Source organism: Natrix helvetica, assembly GCF_964273705.1.
Source record: "Natrix helvetica genome assembly, chromosome: 2".
In the NCBI taxonomy this organism is placed as follows: domain Eukaryota; kingdom Metazoa; phylum Chordata; class Lepidosauria; order Squamata; family Natricidae; genus Natrix; species Natrix helvetica.
In genome coordinates, this window is record NC_138552.1 from 238,544,501 (window position 1) to 238,571,262 (window position 26,762).

Genomic DNA, 26,762 nt, shown 5'->3' on the forward strand with positions numbered 1-26,762 from the left:
CCATTAGTTGCTCTGTTTTTTCTTGTGACAGTTCTGCTTTCATTTAATAAACATGTGCCATATAATATGTAATAAATTCAGCATCAGCTGACCTTTGATAATTGATCTCTGACATATTCAGCTCACTTTATTAGAAGGTTGACAAAATGGTTGTGTGCATGGTACTGATCTCTGTGATTATCAACAGGATCATTTAAATTTAACATGTATTAATAAATACAAAAATGTACTACTTAGTACAATTCATCCACCAATCCCTGCCAACAGCTCTTAAATGATATAGTCATTGCACAGTCAGTAAATACTTTAAATATATAACACTTATATCTCCACTCACTCCTTTCAAACAATACATACACAGTAGTTGACCAAAGAATAATATTTCTCACAAATAACGGTTATCTAGCTATTTTTGTGTATGCTTTCATTTAATTAAATTGATTAATCAACTTTGTTGATTTGTTGATGAGTATTCTCCATATCCAATTATCATGCTACCAATGTATATCATGGACTCCAGGGGTGGGTTGCTCCCGGCATTACTGCTGGTTCGGTGCGTGTGAAATTTTGCGCGTGCTCTCTTGCAATTTTGTCTACATGCATGCTCTTGCTTCGCTCACGTGTGAATCACGTGAAAATTCTACTAACTGATAATGAGACATCAGATCTAGTCCACAAATGAGCACTAATACACAGGTGCATGTATTTGGTGATTCTGGATCTAACAATTCTTGCCACAGTTCAGGTTTATTTATATATGTTCTTCCATTCTTCAAATCAGGTAACTTTTATGTATAGGCTTAATTTTAAAAGCAAAAGTGTAAATGGTTTCTCCGAGCTTTTTATTTTTGTTCAATTCAGGTTTGTAATGGTTGTATGATGTTGAACAAACCATATGCCTCAGAACACACAATGGGAAAAAATAGTTTTAGGGTTTCTCATTATGATGAACTAATATATTATTTTGTAACTATTGCACTTGCCAACAGGAAAAAAAATGCTTGTAGATTTACCGTTAGCACTGATTAATCACAGAGAAGCCATTATAAGACTGGTACATTAACAGATGATTAGAAGAATATTGGAACATATCCTTTTTATTCTGAATAGCAATGATAGTTAGAAAGTGTTTGAGGAAATGGGGAATTCTTTAAGGAGAAGAATTATGTTTATCTTTTATTATCCACATCATGCTGTCTCCCATTTTATGAGAACCAAAAGGCAATATTCATGAATCAAGTTAAGAAGTGAGATTTTTGTTGTTTGGTGCAGTAGTTTAGGCAGGTTAGAAACCAGGAGACCAAAGCTCTAGTCCCATGTTAAGCACAAAGCCAACTGGGTAACCTTTGGCCAGTTATTTCTCTAAGCCCTAGGAAAGAGGCAATGGCAAGCCACATTTGAGAGATCTTGCCAAGAAAACCTCAGAGACTTATCCAGACCATCTCCAAGAATTGGATGTGACTAAATGGAAGGGAGGGGAGATTGCTATCTCTCATTTTGTGAGAACCAACAAGCTCTATTCGCCAATCAAATTAAACTAAGACATTTGTTCGATTTACATCTTACACAAATCCAACCATTTTGGCACAGTTTAGGTTTTGGGATGATGAATAAATCATGGATTGCTGATGTTTGAAAATCTTATCATACAATTCCATACAAGTTAGAGACTTATTATATAGCAATGCATATGTTTGCTTTTGTAAGAGAGAAAGAAAATTAAAAGATAGATTGTACGGTCTTCAGTGGCAAGTATAGGATTTTATTTTATTTTCTACACTTATTGATGCTGCTCACATCATTCTCATTCTAGTGTTGAGCCTTGTTTTTTCCTCTTCTCTGGTTTTGCCAAAAAACTCCTCTAAGACCAGGCTGAGCTTAGTTTTCAGTTGAGTCACAGGACTTTTACAATCACTTCTTTCTCTGCTTAGTCATGAGTCTTTCTGAGATGTCCTATTGTGTTACAGTGTGAGAGTACATTAATGATATTTCATGAAAGAATGTCTGGTTTTTGCACCAACCTCAGTGTCACTGTCAAAATTCTAAGGATTGTGCCCCAAAGGATTAAAGGGCTCTCTGTCAAATCTTTCTACTTATTGAGTTGCTCTTAACTATTTTAAGACCTGAATATTGCTAAAAAATTGAGCAATTTTAGAGCAGGCATGCCCAAAGCTGTGAAAGGACGTTCTGCGTGTGCTAAACTGAAATAACTATGAAACAATCTGCCTATCAAGTGGAATTTTCTGCATTGAGGGGTTATCTCAAAGTAAATGATTTCAGTGATTGCAGCAGCAGTGGTTCTGTAAATAGTGCTAATTAGCATTGCTCTAATTTTTACAATTTGATTGTAATATTTGTGATAGGTTTGGATTAAAAAGGGCAAATCAGACTATGAGTAAATTTAAGAGTCAATTTCTATTTAACACATGTTGTGAGCATGTCTGCCTCATCCGAACACTTTCACCAGATTATAGCTGATAGAAGGGAAGTGTGTGGGTGCGTTTGGTTAGGAGCAAGAGTGCATATTTGGTTGGGCCTTTTAAATGTGTGGGTGTAGATTTAAATCAATCATGTAGTATAAAAATATTCAGAGAATAAAGATAGAGAATGAAGAAAGTCTAGGATTACAATTATTATAATAGACATATTTTATTCTTCATAAGCAGATCATAACTGGAATTTGAAACGTGAAGCTTCGCTCGCGCATGCACTGGCCGCGCATTGCTCGCACATGTGCAGTTGACAAAAAATTGTTCTGCACATGCACAGAAACATGCCAGCAACAGCAGTAGAAACCAGGGAACCAGTTTGGGAGCATGGCCAGCCTGGGTCGCTGCCGGTTCTACGACCCAGGCCATAATACCACTACCGATTCAGCCAAACCGGGAGCAACCCACCTCTGGGTAATAGTAAGGAGGCTGGAATTTATTTCATTAACTTATATTACTTGTGTATTTTTTTTGTTAAAGCATAATCATCACTCTCTTAAATACTTTAACATAAGGAAAGAAGAAACGTTGGAGGACAAAGCATAAAGCAAGGCTATGCAATTATCTTTTAAAATGTGCCTAAAATTGGCAATCTGATATATCAATGTACATGTATTTCATTGTACATTAGTACATATCAATTGGACCATATTTTTAGAAAGCTGATCCATTTACACAAATCTAATTTACATATGAAAACATCTGAGAAAGGAAAAACATCTGCTCTAATTTGCATATTTGACCTATCTTTCCTCCTAAGAAAATGATCCTCTGGTATCATTTGGAATTAGAGAGTCAACTTACTTGCAAATTTATGAAGTTTTTTTGTTCTATCAATACTTAGCATGTAGCAGATTTGACTGGAATATTGTTAAAATATTTTCCAGGTCATCAGGATTGGAAGAGTTGGATAGAATATGCATACTAAACATTATGCTCACAGTTAAATAACATTTCAGGATTTGTCTGAACATCATCATGATTTTCATATAGTAAGAAAAAAGTATGGATGGTGAAAAGGAATACAGAAATACTTCAATTATGTGAAATGTATTTCCCATGATATCCAACAATTCCACACAATGGCATGCATGATCAGAAAACTTTTAGAAACACTACAATCATGAGAATTGTATTTTTTTTGTTGTTTTAGATTTCTAGTTGCATGTCAGTATATTGTTGCAGCAATTTGTAGAGGCTGCTGCAAAATGGGACTAGGACAAACAAATGGTAGGGCCAAGCAAAATACATTTTATTTTATTTACATGAAAATATATTTTAAATTAAGTATATTATTTTTATTTTGTTACCTGTTGTGTCTATTACGGCAAACACTTTTCTTTTTTGCCGTAATAAAAAAATATGTTTTCAACCATTAAAGTGTCTTTGGGGATTGCATCTAGGCCTGTCAAGAACTTCATGCAATGTCGGAGCCCCAATAAGTCTGTAGATTTATAAGAAAAAATTACTCTTTCATTTGAAATATACAATGGCTTAAAGTGGTGCCATGTTGCATTTGCAAAGAATATTAATTAAATGCCAACTGTTAAAAAGCAAAAATGCATTTTGCGAACACTAGCAAGTCAGTATTACTGTGGGTCACAAAAGCTTTTTGTTTTCTACATGCCTTCTAATAGAAATGCAGAATTATGACTTTCAGATGTAGCATGTAAGGGAAGGTGATTCTGCCAATTCATTATAGTATGTTAGTTCAGTGGTGTGTAAATACATTATTAGTTAATTCTTTTTTCTAAAGGTATCTCATTTTTTCCACTACTTTTAAGAATTTTCATTCTTAGAAATTAATAGGATTAAATAATTCCTACTAAGAAGAATTTAGTAAATTTCAGTGATCCTGTGTAAAGGATAAATAGTTTATATGTCATTTTTGTATGGTTGTTTTCCTCCTATCAGATTATGCAAATTCTATTTTCATAATAAAAATAAATCAAGTAAATTATCTTGAAATAAGTAGGTCATGAGAAAATCAAAAATGGATTTTGCTTTTCTATTGCTAAGTTGATTTAATTAAGCTTATAATTTTATGATATACGGTACATTATTACAAAATAATAACTAAAATGTGAAAAATGTTATTTATTAATGGATGTAATGAAAAACTTGAGTGCAAAGATATATCACTCTGTATATAATATCAAGTTATTAACTTTGTTTAGTGGAAAGCAGTTATGCATAAAGGCAATGGTAGACATTTTCATTTTATCTTTATTGGAAAATATTAGGTGTAACATAACTGGATTGTGAAAACTATGTATCTGTTTATTGAGACAGGGCAAACCATTTGAGGAAGCCACATCTTTTTAAAGAATTATGATGGCCACCGAGTCTGTTTCCTACACCTCTGTGTTGTAAATGCCCAGAAGGTCCTTCCAACAGGATTAGAGAGATACATTTATTCATATAAAACATAAGCTAATCAAACTTTTGATTTTCCGGTATATGCTTATATATCAGTGATGGCGAACCTATGGCACGCGTGCCACAGGTGGCACGTGGAGCCATTTGTCAGGGCACGCGAGGTGCTGCCTGTCAGCTGTCTCCAGTCCCCTAATCATCTTTGTTGCTCTTCTCTGCACTCTTTCTAGAGTCACCCTTTTTAAAAGCCATTTTTCGCCCTCCCCAGGCTCCAGAGCCTTTATAGGAGCCTGGGGAGGGCGAAAAGAGCCTCCCCCGCCCCCCGGAGGCCCTCCAGAGGTTTCATGAACTTCCCTGAAGCCTCTGGAGCGCAAAAAAACGGCCCTATGGGCAAACCGGAACTTTGGGAACAGACTTCCGGTTTGCTCGGAGGTTCGTTTTGACTGCTCCGGAGGCTTCAGGGAAGCGTCCTGAAGGTCCCTCAAGCCTTCGGAGCGCTCAAAACGACCCTCTGAGCAAACTGGAAGTCACTTCCGATTTGCTCGGAGGTTCGTTTTGACTGCTCCGGAGGCTTCAAGGAAGCATCCTGAAGGTCCCTGAAGCCTCCCGAGGGCTTCCGGGGGGGCAGGGGAGGCTGTTTCTGCCCTCCCCAGGCTCCTATAAAGCCTCTGGAGCCTGGAGAGGGCAAAAAAAGAATGTAAAAATGGGGGGTCGCTCCTGTAGTGCATGCATGCGCCCTGGGGGGGTGTCGCACATTGCATTATGGGTGCGGCACGCCCGCACACTACCCCCATGTGCTCCCCCCATTTATGGCACGCGAGCCAAAAAAGGTTCGCCCTCACTGTTATATATTATCAATGAACATAGAACACATTCATATTTAAGATTATTTGCATGCTGTCTCTTTGTTTATATATTCTTTGCATATATGACAGTACAGGTAGTCCTTGACTTACGACTGTAATTACAGACTGTAATTTCCATGACTAAGCAATGAGGTTATAAAATGTGACGGCATTGTTTAGCAACGGCAATCCCTGCAGTTTTAGTTGCTATTGTTAACTAATAGCAATTCTTCTTCCAGTGGTTGCTAGATAAAGCAACTTTCTGTCAGCTTTCTGCAACCAAAGTCAGCTTGCATCGGTTCCTCCACCCCTGGATTTGGGACCACAGCAGCCAGAGAAGGGAGACCCTAAATGTCAACCCATCACCACTTCTGTATTTGATACCATGACTCTACTTCAATTCCTCCTCTCAAGTATCAATTACAATAGTCCCTGGTATAGTTCATCCAGGGCCTGGGGTTCCTTGCCTTACCAACTCATCTTGAAGGTCATTGTTCAACTTCTTTCTGAATTGGTTAGTAAAGGTTACCTCTTTCCATCCAACATCTCCAGCCAATAGTTTAAAATCTGCAAAGGACAACTTTACTATCCATGTAACAAGGTATGATATATTAATTTTGCCATTATTTAATTATCTTCATTATGTTCATTCCAAATTCAAAACCTTAAGCAGTTTAATGTGGAAGTTCTAAAATCAAGATGATATCCTACCATGAGCTAGCAGGTATTGCTTTAATTAGTTTTAATTTGTATATATGTTTTATGATGCACATCGACTAGAGAAACTTGTGGAGTTGGGCAGTTATAGAAATCAAATAAATAAATCAAATCAAATAATAGGTTGGGCCAATTCCCGTTAGAGTTGGTAGACCAACAGGCACAGAGGTGTCAAGCAATAAAGGGTATTGTGATTAAACTTCAGGAGCTTAAATCAATCACAACCTGCAGGTCTTCTCCTAACTGAAGAGCTAGTTAGTATGTGGATTGCCTCATTCTAGACCAGATGTAGTTCCCAATTAAGATCAGCCACACATAAAGCATATGGTCCTAGCTTAACCAGGCAGTAATGAGGCCATGAGTTACTGTAGCTAAATGTCCTGAAGTAAGTAAGTCTGCAATTGTTGCATCAGCAGAAGCTGGCCAAATACCCCTCTAGCCACAGTTTCCACCTGCTGTTCAATTAGGAGCTGTGAACTCAGAAAGAGCCCCCATACTGTATACAGTCTAGATTAAAATGGTTGTCCCTTCACTAAGTCCCCACAACAGCCAGAATGTGTAAAAGTCCAAAGAACAAGTGAAAGAGGACAATCTAGACAGCACTCTATTTACTTCCTTGAAGTTTACAGGCCCAAAAGATAATATAGCAGGATAGTGTCTCGGGTACTACAAAGAATCTAGCCTATAGAATTAAGCCTTTTTTATGAGAATGTATTATTAACTGATTATATTTTTGTTAGTTAGATACTAAAGAAATTTAAGCCACAAGTTATTTTCTTAGTTGAAGTGGTTTTTGAAATTTGTTGGCAATAAACAAAGGATATTATGGAAAACGTGATCCAGATCACTTCCGGTTCCCGTGGGCGACGGATGCCTTGTCCGTCGCTCGTCTTCTCGATGGGCTCCGTTCAGGAGAACAGGGGACCTTGGAGGGGTCTCCTGCCACAGGGCGGCTTGCCGGAACCCCCCAGACTCGGCGGCAGCCGGTGGGGGTGTTTCCAGCTTCGCCCCAGGAGCCGGGGAGCGAAAAAGGGGGCATGTTTGCCCTTTCACTGAATGGGCTCCGGGAGGAATGAGTCAAGCAGAGGAAGAGTAGCCGAAATGTTGGTGGTGGAGGATCCTTCTTAATCTCCTTAACTATCGTTAACGGATAAGCAGCAGACTACTGTAAATTCGTGTTCAATCTATTTAAACCGAAGATTAGAGGGGGTGTTTTTCTTCTTTTTACACCCCCCCCCTCGGACAAAGCAGCATTTAAACTATCTCTCTCTACATCGGAATAGAGAGAGAACAAAGGCTGACTTGCCACTTGAATTAACTATGTGAGAAAGATCGAAATCACAGTTGCAAGAGGGGATTGCTGAGCTGTTTTCTTAAAAAATGGAAACTTTTGCTCTTCTCCCTGCGAAAGGAGGAGTCAAGATGGTTTCCCCCCCGTCTTCGTTTTTGTACTTATAAAGGAACTCTGCCTTTTGAAACTACCTTTGGAAAAAAAAATCTCTAGTATTGTCTTAAAACCTCCCCTGAAGGTGCTCTGGACCTCTCCTATTGCGTGGTTTTTCTGGATTTTGATTATTTGACTTTCCCCTTTTTGGTGTATCTCCATGCCTTGGAACAGTGAAGGAGAACTAACTTCTCACTTTCGGATTTGCCTGCCACCTTGGATCGGCCCGGCTGCACGCTCCGCTGACGCCATTTTCTTTGTAAAAGACTTATCATCTCTGAATTCAGACAAATGGGACCTAAAAAGCCACCAACGGGCAAGTCATTCTCGGCTCCTGCCTTGGCAACCTCCAGTCCAAGCATGCAGCAGACCAAAATTACTTCATTGTTACAAAAAGAAGGGGCTGGGGAGAGCTCAAAAGAATTATCTGTCAACCAAATGTTTCAGGAAATTATGAGGGGTCAAAACGAGCTGAAAAAGGAGGTGGCAGATCTCAAAGACAAACTCAGAGGGGTACAACATCATATTACAGAAAATAAACAGAGAATTGTGGTGTTGGAGGAGGGGACAGCTGGGCTGGAAAAGGAGGTTAAGGCAGTCTGGAAGGGAAATTTAGAATTGGATAACTTTATGGCAAAAATAGAACTTGAAAGAATGTCATTTTTTCTCAGATTCAGAACTTACCAGAAAAAGAGAATGAAAATCTTAAAGATATTATGAGTACAATTTTAGCAGAATATATCAAGACAAATAAAGAACAGTTGTGGTGGGCTATGGATCTGGTCTATAGGATCAATTCAGCATATACTAAAACCCACAACATTCCAAGGGAGTTATGTTAAATTTCTTAGGAGGACCACGAGGGATGAGGTGCTAGGGGCCCAAAGGGAGGGACCATTAAAATATCAAGATAAATAAATTACCATTCATAAGCAAATTCCGAAAAAAAATAGAGAAAGAAGGAGGAAGTATTCCTCCTTATCAAAGAAATTATACAATAAAGGAGTTTGGTTCAGATGGTTATTGCTAGAGGGAATGCTGATTTTCTGGGAGGGAAACAGAATTAGAATTAACACTGGAAGAGGCTGAAGCCTTCACTAAAAAACATTTTTCTCTCCTAGAGGATGAAAATAAGGGAGGTGCTGAAAAATGCAGCAATGTACAAGATATGGGGGAGGGGAGGCGTGGCTCCATCTGGGGACAGGGAGGAAGGAGCAATATCGAAAAGGCTCAGATCACAAAAATAAATGTATTTGAAATATTATTGTAATTGTTGATATACTAGAACGTGACAAAGAACGAGATGATTGAACACATGATTGATATAATGTAAGAATTCTGTTTATGCTTATCTTTTATATGTTGTTTTCAAATTGAAAAAATTGTGAGATTTGGAGGGATTTCTACCACTAGCACGGGAGCTGCCAAAATTTTCTATGTATCTTTGTACCCTTTCCCCATAAATGTTTTTTAAAAACCAATAAAATCTTTAATATAAAAAAAGAAAAAGAAAATGTGATCTGTATTCAATTCAGATCCTTATGTTTTTTTTTCAGATGTTATGTATTCTGTAATCAGAATAGTCAAGGCCAGCCATTCTTTAAACATTTGAAAATACTATTGTTATTTGTAAATATTGTTACTTTTCATCAACTTCAGTTGATTTATTTTGCTGTTTCATGTTTCGAGAGACAAACAAAGATAACCAAATTATTATGGTTTCTTTGCTGTTGTTGTATTTCTGTGAAATTGCCAAAATTATACGTACTGTGGCTATCTCCTTTTGCCCCATTTGTGTGTGTGTCTGTGTCTGTAATATATGTATATGTGTGTATATACATACACATACACATGTAAACAGAAACAGAAACATACACACACTCTCTGAATGTCCGAAAGGCAGCCTTTCTTAGTTGGGAGTCTATGGAATACAAGGATTCTGCAATAGATCAATAAGGGTGCAATGAAGAGAAAATGCTAGGAAAGAAAATATATACAGTATTTTTAATGCAAGGTTCTTCCCTGGTTAAAAAGAATTAGGAGAGGGTGCCCAAAAGCTTAATAACAGTAATCTGTGCTGGCAATCTCTATTTGCCAGATAACTCGTTTTTTTTTTTGCAACCATTGCATTTTGAGATGTTCTTCTTCAGAGATTTCTGGGATTCCTTGCTAGTCTCGGTTCTATTTCTCTTATCATTGTTTTTGTATGGCTTTAAGTTTGTTTCTGTCAGAAAGGAAGGAATAAGGAAGTGTTTTATTTGAATTGGAGCAAGTAGTTTACAGGAATCAATGGCTATCTAGTACAGTATGTGCTGTGAAGTAATAGTTCCACCTTGGCACAAATTGGAATGAAAAAATTGATTAGTAGCAATAGCCAATAGCTATGCAGTTGAGGTGGGAAATCTCTGTGATGGATTGGCTGGAGTGTTGTTCAAGTAACACAAATCACTTTGAGAAGTATTAAGAACAAGAAAGAGCTAAATATAGTGCTGGTACTATTTACTCTGATCATGTACTATATTCTCAGAGAAAAAAGAAATTATGAAGGTTGAGTGACAATGCCAGGGGTTCCAAAATGGGACAGCCACAATGGGCAAGAGCTATTTCCCAAAAGCATTTCATCTAAGGTAAGGAAATAGCCTCTTCAATTAACGAGACTACAAATTTTTCTTAACATCCAAGACATAGATTAATACTGTACAACTATGTTAATAGAACATAAGTTTCAATAATTATAAATAGCAACACAAAGAAGGATGTTGCCTGCTTCAAAATGTTTGAGTACCACTACAATTTTACTGTAACACAAGATTGTTTTCTCAAATAAAGAGAGCAATATAATCCCTGAAGGGAGATCATTACCAAATAGTTATGAATGTTTATGCAATGTAAATAGTTTGCTATAGTCTCATATTATAGCTTCTGTTCACATACCATATTGAGTCATAATATGGTTTTTATGGTTTTGGAGCGAACTAAGCTATTGTGATTTCTAAACCATAGTTTAAGGCTTCATGGTCAATCTAAATACAGACATTGTGGCTTTTTCATTAAACTATAATTTTAAAAGGCACATGAAAACCAGCCAGTGAATGAATAGGATCTTTCAGAGATCAGATGGTTTTTCCCAATTTGAATCAACTCCCTGAAGGGGAAAAAACATTGCAGTGATTGCAAATTCATGAAACATTGCTAAAGTAATGAAGATGTTTCTCAGGTTGTGAATTTAACACCACCATCCTAAAAATATAATGTAACTGTTAGCTTTTGCAGTACCTTGTAAAGAACAGCCCTGCGGCTATTTTTCCTACTGTTGCTAAAGTTTTAGTATTAGTATTATTTTTACTTATTTTAAGTGTTAGACATACATTATGTCTAAAATATTGGCATTTTTTTCTCATGAGCTGTTGTGCCAAGAAATGATTATTTAGGGTAGAGCATGAAGTCACGAGCTGTTGTGTTTCCATTATGAACTTAATTGTGTAGAAATAGGCTTTCTGTTCTTAAGTAGAACAGAGTAGCTATGTTGTATCTGCAGTTTATTCATATGATAGAATATATAATAAAACGACAATCTTGAACTCCAGATACTTTATTATGATTATTTTCAAGACTTGATGGTTTGAGCAAACATAAGTGACTCCGGCTTGCAACATTTAAATGATTAATAATTTCCTGTGTCTACACATGTACCTGTATCCTAGCATATCATTGTACTTGCAAATTTTTCTCAGTCCAGAAAGCTTCCTAATGGCCTTTCACATGTCAGAAAAATCCACCCTGTCTATAGAATCACAATTTATAAAGAGTTTAATAAGGTTAAGGCTACAATTATACCAGAGTCTACAAATCATCAAATAAGGTGGTAAGTGATTGTTTAGATCATGTTCAACTTTTGGATATCTTGGGGATATAAATAATATATATTTATAAGATGATAAAGGACTGTAGAAGGTGTGCAAGGGATATGGCCACATCAGGTTTGTAAATTAGCTGGGATTTTCCTTTATTTCCCGAAGGATTTGGTTGTTTTTTTGTTTATTCTTGTTTTGGTAGCAGAGGGAAGTTGCATATAATGAAAACTTGTTACAGCGGCAAATATAAATGTAAAGGTAATCTATCCAAATACAAATGAATTTTATCCAAATGTTCTGTTTTTAAAAATGTCCTTTTTATAATAGCTGCATCTTTATTTATTTATTTATTTATTATATTTATTTCTATCTCAAATGCAGTTAACCACAGCTACTAACTATTTTTTGCTTATTATTCTCTAGAATATTATTCAGCAAGACATTGGGGCATATCATGTTAATTAGGGAAGTAGAATATTAAATGGCAACCTTTTTCTCCTGAAACGACTAATGGTGCTTAACTGTGCTATCAGATGCATGAATGCATTTTCTAAGTTTGTTTGTTTCAGTTACAGATGTACTGACAGATAAGCAGTGAATATAACACTCAACTACTATTCTTGACTATGAATGAGACCACTGTCTAAAATAAGTAAGCTATCCAGTATTTTCCCATTTATCTAGGGCAGTGATAGGGAACCTTTTCAGCACCAAGTACCCAAATTGGAACGTGCGTGCATGTGGCCGCGTTCCGGAAACCTGAAGACCAGTTGGCCGGCCCGTGCATGCCTGTTTATTTGGCCCATTTTGGCCATTTTAAGGCTGTTTTTTGGGTTGTTTTTGGGTTGTTTTTGCGCCAGATATGGCCCTAAGTATTGGCCTAGAAACAGTCTGAAAACTGCCCGAAAACAGCCTCGGTTTTGGCCATTTTCAGTCTGTTTTCCAGCGCCTATGAAGACCAGAAGAGCAGCCAACTGTGCATGCCATCTCTGGCACACGTGCCACAGGTTCGCCATCACGGGTCTAGGGTTATATGAGAAGAAGGTAATGAAAATAAGTGATATTTTGGAACGTACCATCCTTCCTAGGTTACAATTCTTAAACAATATTGTCTTTAATATAGTTATGGCCATTTAAATTATTGTTGCAGTATCTATCTTTTTTCCAGTCGACATGCCTATTTCTTTTTTATGAATGTGAATTAGCACTGAGGCAGGGGATTTTTTCCATTTTTTAAAAAAAAATATAAAATATGAGGAAAACGTTGTTTGCACAGGTGAAAAAGATTTATTAAGATCTGCGCTTTACCAAAAAAAAAAAACCCCATCCCTCAATTGCAACTATAATTTAAATTCGGTATATTTATTTTCGAATAAGATTTAATAAAAACTTTTTTTTATAGCATTTTCAGTAGGTGACCCTTCAAAGTCGACTTTAACAGAATTTACAGAGTTGTAAGGGACCTTGGTGGTCTTCTAGTCCAACCCCTTGCTCAGGCAGGAAACCCTATACCAGTGATGGTGAACCTCTTGGGCATTGAGTGCCCAAACTGGAATGCCCATGCATGCACACCAGAGCGCCGGAAACCCAAAGACCAGCTGACCAGCGTGCATGCATGCGGCAACCAGCTCGTCTTCAAGCCTCTGGTATATGCATACGCACCAGCCAGCTGGTCCTCACAGAAGCTGGAACACCGAAGACCAGCTGGCTGGCACACTCATGCCTATGAGATGTGATTAATTTATTGAAATTCTCTTTCTTGTAATTTGAACCTATTAGACTTGGATTCTATTTTCTAGAGCAAATTAAAATGTATTTATCTGGGTAACCATATTGTTTGAAGATCACCTTTGTATAATCCTTTAATACATGCTTCAGCTTTTGTTCATAAGACATGGTTCATAGGTCTCCTACTCTCATCAAGAACATAAAATTTATTTATCTTCCAAAGTGTCAAGTAGCCCCCCTCCCAATTAGTTGTTTTGATACTTGAATTTTTGATTGCACATCAGAACAGTTTTGACTATGCATGTATCATATTCAATGTACCTTGTGACTATACTTGGAGAATATATACTTCCCATTCTCGTAACTTCAGCGTGTATCTATTTAAGAAGGCATTTGAACAGTAAATAAAATAGACAAGGAACAGATTCTCAAGCGAAGCTGTGATTCATCTCTACATTAATTTGGAAAGTCAAGTTCAAAATACCAAACTAAACAAACCACTGTGTGAAGCCTTTTTTTCCAATACACACCTTTTTAAAAAAAATAGGAGTCACAATTTTAATGACTTCACACTCTGCACTAAGATATAATGTGGTTATTTTTATTGCACATGACAGGTGAACCCATTCAATGTGACTTAGCATTTTATGTAAACCAGACATTATGGCTTGTTTATCAAACTGTGATTTAAAGTATCCTGCTTCAAATCAGGTGGGAAGACAGTTCTGTTCTTTTATGTTTCACACATTCCCATTGTATAAATTTTGTGCATGTCCATCAAGACATCTGTTGTCATACTATGCTCACATATAATGTAATTCTTTTTCCTTAAGAGTTTGAGATCAATTTCCTTATAAGACTTAAAGTGTTTTGATCTGTATAAAGCCGACTTGTTTGAGAGACATCTCTGATTCAGGCTGGTTAGCCTAACTGAGGAGAATGTAATGGAAAAATGTAGACAGGGGCTCTGTATGTACGTCATGTGGTAACTTAGCAACCAACCACTGTGCTGCACTTCTTCTTAATAGTCAGACTTGCCTTTCAGTTTCTGCACAAGCTTTGAAGTTCAATTTGTGTTCCCCACCATCCCCCACTGAGTGAGTTGCTGAAGAACAGGGAAATACCAGAACTTCCTGGTGTCACTGCAACTAGTACTGTGCCAACAGAAAGATACTCTGAGCTATGCCAAGAATTTAACTGGCTTTCTAAACACAGCAGAAAATGTTCAGCCATTGGTTATTGGTTCAGAGGAGTTAAGCCTCTTCAAACTACAGTAGCATTTCCTGTTGCTAGTGAATCATGTTCATCTTAAAAGCTAAGAGCTGTTTAAGTTGCTTTGCAGTAAACATTTATTATTAGGGACCTGGAAACAATTTGAGAATTCACTGGCTTCTGACTTTGCATTTTAATAGGAAAGATCAATTTCTGCATACAATATTTGATCTACATAAAATATTTTGCCTCAACCAAGAGATGTAGCAATTAGGAAAAAGGCAAATTTCATGTTTTTGTTCATTAGGAAATGGGTTGAAAAGAAAAATGACAACATTGTAATGCCTTTTGCTCTTCTGTAGAATATCTGCATCTGGGATGCAGGTACAGTTCTGGTTGCTGCATATTGAAAATAACCTAAGTGAGCTAGAAAAAATGCAGAAAAGGGCAACTGAAATGAGCAAGGGGACCAAATGCCATCCCAATAAGAAATGTTTGGAATTCTTTGGCTTGGAAAAAAAATCAGCTGAGATGGGGAAATGATTGAGGTACATAAAATCATGCATGGTGTAGAGAAAGTAGACAGGGATAAATTTTTATTCTTTTAAAACTTTAGAATTGGGTCATCCAGTGACATTGATGAAAAGGAGAACTTAAATGAGAGCAAAAAAAGCAGCTGGTTGACTATGAAAATCCAACACTATTATGAATAAAATTCCCTTAGGGTGCACCTTTGTCTGATATTGTAGGGATGTTCTTATATTCAATCTGCTTTGTTTAGATTTATAAACATGAAACAGGAGCAAAAGTGTCTGCAATAAAATACAATGACATTGTAATATACCTTCAACTTATATGCTTACATTCTGCTGCCTGATGTAAGGTCAGCATTTGTGTGATATCATCATATTATAATTTATTAAATTTATAAGCTGCATCCTGCAGACCTCAAAAAAGTTTCTTCATTTCTGCATTTATGAGATTATTACACAGGTAACTTTACACAGTACATGATTAAGGGTGTGAAATAATATAAGGGCTGTTACTCAAAAAAAGAGCCTTCTAGAGTCTTCATGGATGTGATTCTATTTACAAGCCATGAATTCTTTGGAGGAAGCCCAAATAAGATTGTAATGGCTTTGTATGATATGTAATGTAAATGACAATGGATACATCCTGCCCAGAGTAATAGATTTTGCAAGAATTGTTTCTGGTCTGTTATCTCAGCATTGTTCTTTTGGATTTGCAAGCATGTGCGTATCTTTTAAATGTTATTCCATAATTAATGTTAAAATGTTCCACTTTCCTGTTTCCAATGACTTTCCCTTTTAGTTTAGAAGATATTTTTTCACCTTATACAATGAATCAATTTTAGAGTTCTACAACATCTGAAAATACAGTTTTAAGCTTTCATGTTGTTTTTCAAAAAAGCTTAAATGTACAAAAATGTAATTAATTCCCTAACTTTTAAATTGGCACCATTGAAAACCTTCCTTCTCCAATGAGGTGGAGATAGCATCCAGGCATGAGTTGACATTGTCTGCTCCTGATTGGACTGAGTCTGTTTGTAAGATTCTTAAGCTCCGCCTCTGTTGCTAGCCTCCCAGCTTTCAAACTCAGTCCACTCAAGGACGGTTGTGTCATCTGCTTGCTCTGAAATTTGAAGAAAATTATTGTCCTTTAATTGAAATTTGACTCTAGATTCCCTGTGCTACCTGCAAAAAATAAACCCTTTAAAACAGTTATGTTATCAGATTATCCTAGAGATACGTCGCTTTGACCCTTCAGTTTCATTTCTATAGGACTGCTAGTTGAGAAGCTCATTAGCCCTCTTACGGACACTCAGTTTCAGTTCCAATGTCTGCAAAACAATAACATTACAAATAGAGTTTTAAATTACGAAAGGATGGCCAAACACTGATGTAGCTAATGACAAATGTAAACCAGAAACAATTAAGAGGAGCTGAAAGAAATTAAAATGTCAGGATTGTTCAGCAGTATTTATTTAGTTTTAAAAGCTGTAGATGTTAAACATGATCCATTTTTTAAATATGTTGGTTAGAGTAACTTCTGTTATTAAAAACTGAGCTGTGTTTTAGAATTTGTTTTTCTAAATTTTGAAGAATAAACTGTTGCTTACAGATCTGTATTTTTAAAAGGAAACTGTTAAAACATGAACTTTATTAGCAGAATTACATTGGTTTTTTAGAGCTGTTGCTTAATTTATCCCTTTGGAAACTTAGGTGTTCCCCTTTACTATGTTCCTAATATTATTTAGTACATAGGTTCGTACATAAATCATAACACGGTCATAAAAATCATGACACCATATAATATCAAAACAACTAAATATATCCCAAGCTCATGTACAACCTCCTTCACATTGGTTCCCAAATGAAAGACCTTTTCAATTTCAACAGTTCAGAGAACTAGTGTGTTGATTTAAAAATCAGAGATTGCCCTGGGAGCTGACAAAAAACTGATGTTCTCTCAATTTTTATACACCTGTTTTTTTAAAAAAGGTCTATTTATCTATTATCCATTCTCTAAATACCAATTGCTAGTGAAAAATGGCAAAGTACAGAATATTTTACATCTATCAGATTTTTTAGCTATAGTTTGGAAGTTTAGAATTGAAAGTTATGTAGTAACCAAATTAAGAAAATAAATCCTGAGGATAAGAGGTAATTTTATTTATTCCGTCAGCCTATTTTTCAGTTGCTGTTCAATGCCACCATTTTTCAAAAATACTTTAGGTGCCATTCAACCAGATTCAAGTCTTGGGTGACTAGGTAGACAGGTACTTGTCATCTCGATCTTCTCTTATAATTATTTGTAGCTCTTCCCAAAGAAAGAATTTTTCAATAATTTCTTTGATCCCATCTGTCCTCCTTATCTGTTGTTTCTCTCTTTTATTGTTTCCCTCAATACTGCCAAGCTTAACCATTTTTTCCAATCCATCATCCCCTCACACTACATGCCAAGTATGTGAGTTTTTGCTCGTTGATCATCACTTCAAGCCATTATTTGGTCTAGGACTGACTGATTGGCTCTTTTTGCAGTTCATTAAGGCTTTCAACTAAAAGCTTGGGAAAAACAGCCTCTTAAAAGCAACAATATATAGGGTATAACCTATACCTTGCTCAAGATACTTTTATAGATTGGCAACCCATCCTAAGGAGGTCCTATTTCAAGTGTTATCCAACTTTACAGATTTTTGTAGCGGGATAACAGATAGGACTTCCAAAATTGATTTTGGAATCCAAACAGGTTTTATATATTCAAATAACCTGGATCCAAAATATGGGCACTTTGTAAATAAACAATAAACTGACTGAAGTTTGAAACAAGCTTACAACTAGTACAGCTATTTTAAAGTTGGTGTAATAAGATCTAACTTTCAAGCCCCAGCAGGCTCCAAATAATTTTATTCCACACTATCTGGAGTTTTCAAAAGCAGCAGCACATAATGAAGCCTTTGGATGTGACTGGAACACTCACAACTAACCAAAATGGATTTTCTGTAAATTAAAGCGTCTCTATGTATTCTCAGAGAATTCCAAACATCTGAAATAGCTGTGCTTTGGTGTAAGCCATTCAACCAGATGTTTCTAACCTGCCAAGGCTTGCAAACAGACAAGCCCACTGTTCCTTGTCCAAAATAGACTTCTGTATTGTGTACAGGAAGAGGGAGTATATTTGTTTTTCCTGCATTTTCTTAAAAACCTCTCTCATTCTTTAAAAACTATCCAACTCTCTGTAAGGAGAACAGTTTTGCTTGCTACCAAGGTGTACAATTTCTCAATTGTCTACACTATAAGCTTAAAAAAGTGACTTATTTGGCAGCAAGCCCCTTTTCTTCTTTAAAATTCTTTTAACTATTCTTAGAATTCATTAGTGTTACACAAAAGAAAGAAAGCTATGTTTGCAGAGCAAAATGCTGTTTCCACTCTTTACATGTTGCTCCATATACCTGGGCCAATAAATATCTTAAATTAACTTCCATTTTTCCTCACTTTCTTTTTGGGGAAAAAAACAAGTTGAAAAAAATTGGCAGGATACCGTTCCTTCTGAATTTACTTAGAAGGATAGACAAATAAAAGAATATTTTCACAGAACCTAACCAATGTTTTCACATTCAAAATTCAGATTTTTGCCCATTTAAGAGATATAATTTGCTGCTAGAACAAAAGGCAGAAAGGTTGTATGTTACTTTTTTTCCTGAGAATTATCTCCTTGGCTAGAAAAATGGTAGTAAAAAAAACATCATAAGCAGTTAATTTCCTCCCAACTGTTCTGTAGTAAATGGGAGTGGAGACTCAACACATGTTCAAAACCTTGGAATGCTATTTCATCTAATTCAGAAATGAAACCAGGTAAAACAGAATCACAAAAACACCGAAAAATCCATAAACATCTTGGGCACAAGCATGTAGATGAGAAAACACACTGGATTATTTAAATCAGTTTTAAATTCAAAATCTACTTGCTCTTATTTGAAATTCTTGATCTCTATTTAGGTCAGGGGTGTCCAAACTTGGCAACTTTAAGACTTGTGGACTTCAACTCCCAGAATTCCCCAGCCAGCTCTGCTGGCTGGGGAATTCTGGGAGTTGAAGTCCACAAGTCTTAAAGTTGCCAAGTTTGGACACCCCTGATTTAGGTAGATGTCATGTTTTCTATAGAAAGGCCCAGCTGCTGAGTAGGCAAAGGAATTGCATGAAAGCCTACTCTTACCAACTCATTATTTCAATATCGGTGCCTGCCACCCCGTGAAGGCCATATATTAATATAATCTGCTGTAGAGGTCCATATTATGAACTACAACTTCTAGAGACTCCTAGCCATCATGATTAATGATTAGAAGTGCTGGCATTGTACTCAATTGTACTCAACAATCTCTAGAAGATTCCATAGTCTTCACCCATCTACTAGATAATGGTCTCTTTCTTTCTATTAGAGAACTGTATAAATAGTGTTTCAGATGAATGAATGCCAATTATTCAAATATCATTAAGGCACTTTGATATGTTCCTGATGTGGACAAAGCAAGATTTACTTTTTCTACTATTTTTAAAATAAACTGAAAGCTAAGCTTAATAAGTGTTCATTGAACTAATTCTGCTTTCTTTAATAATAAGACTTATCTTTTGAGTTTACAGTAATAATTTTAAAGTTAATTTTTCTTATGTTCAGGCTACTTTAAAAATCCTTGCCAGCTTCAGGAGCTTATGCTGAAATGTTAGTGTTGAAGGACTTACCTATGTGTTTTTTTTAATTTCTTTCATTCAATTGTGTACAATTCTTGGATAATTTCTTTGGCAAGATTTCTTAGAAGGAGTTTGCCATTGCATCCTTACTAGGACTGGGAATAAGTGACTAATCCAGCCCAGAAGTGAATTCCCCCAGCTGGTTTTAAGACTAAGGCAGGACTAGAACTCATGGTCTAACCTGGTGCCTTAACTTCTACACCAACTTTACTCTCTGTATTATTTAATTATATAAGTGAATTGTGTCTATATTCCAGAGAAACAAGTATAGGTATGCATGTTTCACACATTAATAGGCAATAAAATTTCCCTAAAATAATAAGTTTTCACATGTGGCATGAAAGGGAAGACTTTGTCAGCACATAAGAATTAGTTTTTTGTTCCCCTTAATACATGGCATAAAAAACATGTACATTATTAGAAACACAAGCTTACCTTCCAAAAAGCATGTATTATTAGGGTTAATATTAATGTTGCAGAAGGGGGTTGAAAATACCAAAATAAAATATAATGTGCAATTTACAAAGTACTTCACCTAAGAACAAGAAATCACATTTACAGATATAGGACAGAGAGCACCTGACTTTATAATCACACTTGGAAATAACACAAGTATATCACAAGTGAATGTGAATCACTAGTTTTAGGCTATATCCATAGAGTTTATTTTCCAAATTATGGGAAAGAATAGTTTTACTATTTTGCATTGGTCAGACCTGAAATAATATGTCTAGTTCAAAGCTCCACATTTTCAGAAAGTTTCAAAGAAACTTGATCAGATCAGATCAGAGAAAATGAACAAGTTAATAAACAAATTAAGTTTTAGGAAGAGAAACTAGGGGGAGTACAGTACGTTTAGTCTTGAAAAAGCATAATTGAATCAGGATATGAAAGCATTTTTCCAGTACTGTAAAGAAGATCAAAGAGTGGAACACAGAGAACAATGATCAGAACAAGAGAGAGAGGGAGGGAGAGAGTAATGGAAAGTAGGAAAGAAGAAGAAAAAGCAAAAAGTATAAGAAAAGAAAATACAAATAGAAAATAGAAAAGAAAGAAAATATAAAGTAATGGCTTCTGATTTTATTTAGGCAATTCACAAGCACAAATATATCTTGACCTCTTTCTAAAGTTACATCATATTACTCTTCTTTCTATATTATCAAAACTGTAAACCACAAGGTTATTTTTTCATTTTTATGCAAAAAGTCCATAAGAGGTTTCCAGTCGGCAGAACTCTTGACAATATATTCTTAATCTTAAAAGGAAAAAAAATCTAGCTTCAGTTGATCTTGAAAATCCTCTGTATCAAAATATGTATTTGGATCCAAATGTTTTAGCTTTTTTACACATTTACTGATGATAAATTGAATCTTTTTGTTGTTTACATTTCTGACATACATTTAAAGTGCTATATGTTCTGGATAATTTTTTGATGTCATGTTCCAATGAAACTGTATACACATCATTTTATAAAAAATATTTTTGAGATCATAAATGTAAATTTCAACCCTTTTAATACACATCTCTCCTAGATTCCTGTATTTTTCAATAATTTTATGACTTGAACATTATCAATGTAGAATGAAATATTAATCTCGACAAGAGCATGTTTGTAATAGCATTTGGGAAGCTATTTATGATACTATGCGCTATTCTTGTTTCATTTAACACTGGCTTTGAAGTAGCTCCGATTTTTTTTCTGCTCTGTGATTTCTAACCACTGTGGAAAGAAAAATTTGGCTCTAGAACAGTGACTTCTCTCATGAACATTTTATGCTGGGACTGAATGACTTAATGTTTGCATTTTCATAGGAGGATCCCTCTTCTGGGCAAGTTGAGTCTTGATGTGGAAACCCAGATTCCCCCGAGAGGCTTTCCTTTTAAAAGAATTAAGCAAATATAAGTCAAAGCAAAGAAACACTTTAGTAAAGGGGAATCCAACAGTGCTTTCTGCCAACAAGGAACAAAAAAGCCAAAGTACAGCGCTCCTGGCATTCTTCTTGGAAACCCACATGTTGATATAGGAAGATGCCTTTAGCAATGTTGACAGTAAATTGGCTAAAGCTACAAGTCTGCATAAACATGAACTTGATGAAGAAAGAAAAGAGGCTGCTGAAATTATTTCACTCCTCTACTTATCTTCTTGAGCATGTCATAGCTGCTCCTTAAGTTTTTCACGGCCAGGTGTGTTCACATTGGTTTGTTATAGAGATTTAGGTAAACTTGCATAGATTACATATGATTTTGCAATGATGGAAAAACAGCAAAATGGCAGCCTGCAGCAAATGATAAAGTTCCAATATAAGAGAATAATTATTCAAAATTTTGTACATTACACATATTGTATTTTTGAATAAAACTACTGCCATATGGTTTATGGCTGAGCTTTTCCTTGGTCTTCTAATACAAGTGAAATTATCATGTTCATAACTATAAATAATTTTAAAATTCAAAAGCATTTCATGTGTGCAAAGGATAGTTCTGTCCACTGTATCAGATTTCAGATGTAATTATTTTAAGCATAATGGGCAATTTCACATTTTGTTCCTTTTATATGTCTTAGATTATTTTGCCCTCTGACATTTCAGTGTGGACTTTGAGTATGATACTTGGCTGCTTAGAGTTAAAATCCTTCTTGTTGTTTTGTTTTATTCTGTTAACCGCTTCACCCATTGTTTTCTTGTTTGCATATTTCTTCTGAGACAGTTTACTTTGCCTTCTGGTTTTGAGATAACAAACACCTCCGCCTTAATTTAGCCACATGTTCCATTTGTGCAAATTGTGGGAAACTATTTTCCTTCAGAAAGGACTGAGGCTTTCCTCAGTTTTCTAAGTGGCGCTTTGCTGATGCAGCTAGCTAAAGTTTCTCCTTTTTTTTGGAGAAAATTCTTCCTAAAAGATAATAACAAGACTAACTTATTCAGGAATTCCTCCACCCTGAAGATATTTTGGAAGAGAAAAGGGACAGTATAGTATCAAGGTACTTCTTGTGTAATTAATGTACAACTCTGTCTGGTCTTACCTAATCTCGTGTCGCTACTTTCTGCTGCCATGGATATTTTCTTAGCAGCAGAATGGTGCACATTGCTCTAGCTGGGTTTGGAAAAGAAGTGGGCAACTCTTGTTTTTCACTACTCCTTTCATTCAGTGGGCTCCTAGCATATCTGCGTAGGGGAAGACGTAATAATAATGACGTAATCAAAAGTGGGACTGCATTTGGTGCAGTGTTTGCTTAATGTGACATTTAAGTCCAAACTTAATAAATAAAGCAGATCTCTTTCTCGGAAAAACGTGTTTCTTAAATCTGAAGCATAGCAAAAACAAAAGATCAGTTATGTGTGGGGAATGGAAAGAGTTATAAAAAGTTTAGATATCTTCCTTTATTTACTTTTCAAATATATCTTTCTTTTTCCTCTACCGGGTATGTATACCAAGAGTATAATGGTGGGAATTGCAAGCTAACCATGAAAGTGTGAACATCTGAACGAGTCTTATAAGAAGAAATGCACAGTAGATTGGCTTATCTTGAATTGATGTCTTCTTCAGCACAGGTGCCTGGTTGAGCTTGTTCTGCCACCAAATCTCACTATTCATATTTAACTAGAGTTTTTAAACTGGGTTTTGCTATAAATACAATTTCTGTAGTCGCTTTAATTTATCTTCTTTTTTTTCTAGAGCAAATCGTGGCGGAAAATCAAGAACATGGTGCACTGGTCCCCCTTTGTTATGTCCTTTAAGAAGAAATATCCCTGGATCCAATTAGCCGGGCATGCAGGTATTACAGATCACATTCTGCTGTTTGCCTCTCAAAGGGAAACTTCATTTAGTGAAAGGGAAATGTTCAGAATGTCTCTTGGGGAATTTAAGATAATTAGCTGGTCTCGACATAAATTACTTCTGTAAAATGAATTATACGTACTTGTGTTTTTCTCCTGCTATTTTATCATAATAATGCCAGATTAGGCCTATACTAGAATTGCTGGTTTGTTTTAGACATAGTAGAGCAGGAACCTGAGGAAATGCCGAAGTAATTCACTGTTCTGATTTTAAAAAACTATTTTAATGAAATGATTACAATAAATGCAAAGCTACTGTTGTAACAAGACTCCAGCTTCTAGCATAATTTTAAATAATAATAATTTATTAAATTTATATGCTACTCACCTCCCAGTTACTCTGGGCTTTCTGAGATAGTTTTTGCTTAAGGAGAATGACTCTATCTTATATAGACTCCTTAAACTTTCCTTGAAAATAAAAATAATGTGGCTGCAAATCAGTGTTTGTGTTTGTCTGGAAATTGGGGGCTAGAAGGGATCATGAGACTCATCCTTGGGAAGTAATTTTGAAACAAACTATGACAACCATTGTATAAATGTGCATAACTTCCTATGGTAGCCGCTTTATGTGATCACCCATGATTTTCTGTTAAAATTCCAGTTGTGTTCAACAACTCCAAAATGTTGTTTAACTCGGAATTATATATAAAGTCTTGAGAATTTCATGCTACTTGAAATATTTGACCCAGGGACTAATATGTTGTATCCTCCCCTTGTCCTATCATGTTAACAGTTTGGGCACAAAGCAAGGTTATGTCTGTGCTGCAGGCAACTTGTCTGAATTTCTTAAAAAAACAAATCTGTGTTTCTTAGAAAAAATAGTATTCTAATACTCCATCAGGTGGCTCAGTGGCTAAGATGCTAAGCTTGTCGATCAGAAAGTCAGCAGTTCGGTGGTTCGAATCCCTAGCACCAAGTAACGGAATGAACTCCCATTACTTATCCCAGTGTCAGCCTCGGCTTTGCTGCTTGCTTTCGGCTGCCATTGAAACGGGGAGGGGGGGAGATAACATGGTATTTGGGAGGGGAAGCTTAAGCACAGGAGTGAATGAAGAAGGGAGTGATTTTCTCACCATCTACTGCGCATGCTGCAGATAGTGGAATTGCCGCCACGGCCAACCATCTGGCATACCAACCTGATGATGGGTTTTGAAGCTGCAGCCCACATGACACCTGTGGTGTGTGCGAATTGGACTGGGGGATGGGGTTACTAGGGGGAAGGAGTTGGGTCACATATTGATATCTATGATTACGCACGCTTTTGCCTCAGATCTTGCTCCGGCGTTTCATCTCCTGGAGCTCCTCGGTAAACCAGGAAGGTACCCGGGATTGACAACGGGTCAGAGGCCGCAAAGGCACAATGCGATCCAAGGTCCCAGCGGCCGCCCTATCCCAGGCTTCCACTAGGGCTTCGGTCGAGTTGTGAGCAGGAAAAGTCCCAAGCTCCATCAGGAACCTTTCGGGGTCCATCAGGTGCCTGGGGCGGAACCATCTAGTCGGTTCCGCCTCCCTGCAGCGAGGGGTAGCGATATGGAAGTCAAGCCTGATGAGGAAATGATCAGACCATGACAAGGGTTGAATAGAAATATCCCCTAAATCTAGATCATTTATCCACTGCCCAGAGACAAAAATCAGGTCGAGCGTGTGAACCCCATTATGGGTGGGGTCTTGAATTAACTGAGAGGTCCATAGCTGTCATGGAAGCCATGAACTCCCGAGCTGACTCGGATGTCTCACCAATGGAAGGCAGATTAAAATCCCCCAGGACCATGAGCCTGGGGAAGTCAACCGATAATCCAGCTAACATATTCAGCAGATCCGGCAGGGCCGATGAAACGTAGCAGGGATACAGGTACGTAACAAAAAGGCCCACCTGAGCTCCAAGGCCCCACTTCACAAAGAAGGACTCACACCCGCCTATCTCAGGCACAGTGACCTCCTGAGGTCTGAGACTTTCCCTAATAACCACCACCACCCCGCCCCTGCCCTGGGCTCTCGGGTGGTGAAACGCTCGGAAGCCTGGTGGGCATAGTTCGCTAAGGGGCACACATCCCTCATGGCCCAACCAGGTCTCCGTAATGCACACCAGGTCCGCTCTACCCTCTTGTATGAGGTCGTAAATGAGGGGAGCCTTATGTACCACGGACCTGGCGTTAAGCGACACCAGCCGGAGACCAGGGTCCTGTAATCCCGAGCACCCGGGGGTGCGAGAAGGGCGATGAGGGTCAGAACGCGCGATCGCTCTTAAACAGCAAACCCGTGTCCTCCAAACATCATTTGGCTCTCAGCGCCCACCATATCTGCCTCTTCCACAAACAGTAGAGATGGTGAACCCCCCAATGGAATGGCTTAATGTCTCCCCCAGAATCCCAACCCTTCTTAACCCTCCCAACCTGCGCCCATTTGTTAACTCTGGCCTGTGCCCTGGCAGACTCCCCCCCAAGCCTGTCTGAGCCATCCAAATCAACCCACCCCTCCCCCCCATTAAAATTTGGTTTAAAAGCCCCTGTAAAAAACCCTTAAGAAGTCTCTTCTTTGCATGCCACCTCTCGGGATCCCAAATCCGTCATTAAGGAAGCGTCTTGATAGGTCAGAAGGCCATCCCCGGGAAAGGGGGAGTTCCCAGAGGGAATAAAGTTTTGTTGCATTATAACGTAGAGGAGAGTGTGGCATCAACCAAACGGGATGACATCATGGGGAGATGGAACGAGGAGATGACATGTCCACAGGGGGGGGCAGCCGGCAGTGTTCAAGGGGGTAGCAGGAAGCTTATGTCCATCATAAAAATAGTCGGTGTTGGGGACAATATGTAAGGGTAACGGACAGCTGTCCAAAATCGCAGCAGATGCTAGCTTGCGAGGTGGTGAAGCAGCCAGTGATGGCGGCAACGAGGACAGCGGCGGCATCGGTGGCTGCTCCCATTCTGACTCCAACAGCTAAGCTCCGCCCACGCCAGCTGTACTCACATCCGTTGACCCAGTCCATAATATC

At 37.3% G+C, this 26,762-nt stretch overlaps 1 protein-coding gene across 1 annotated transcript in view; it reads left to right on the forward strand.

Moving 5' to 3' along the window:
• ITPKB (inositol-trisphosphate 3-kinase B) overlaps positions 1–26,762 on the forward strand; it is an 82,979-nt gene that overhangs the window by 39,440 nt on the left and 16,777 nt on the right. Inside the window, exon 3 of the mRNA XM_081943977.1 lies at positions 23,611–23,710. Coding sequence (XP_081800103.1) covers positions 23,611–23,710 — 100 coding nt within the window. The remainder of the gene's footprint in view (positions 1–23,610; positions 23,711–26,762) is intronic.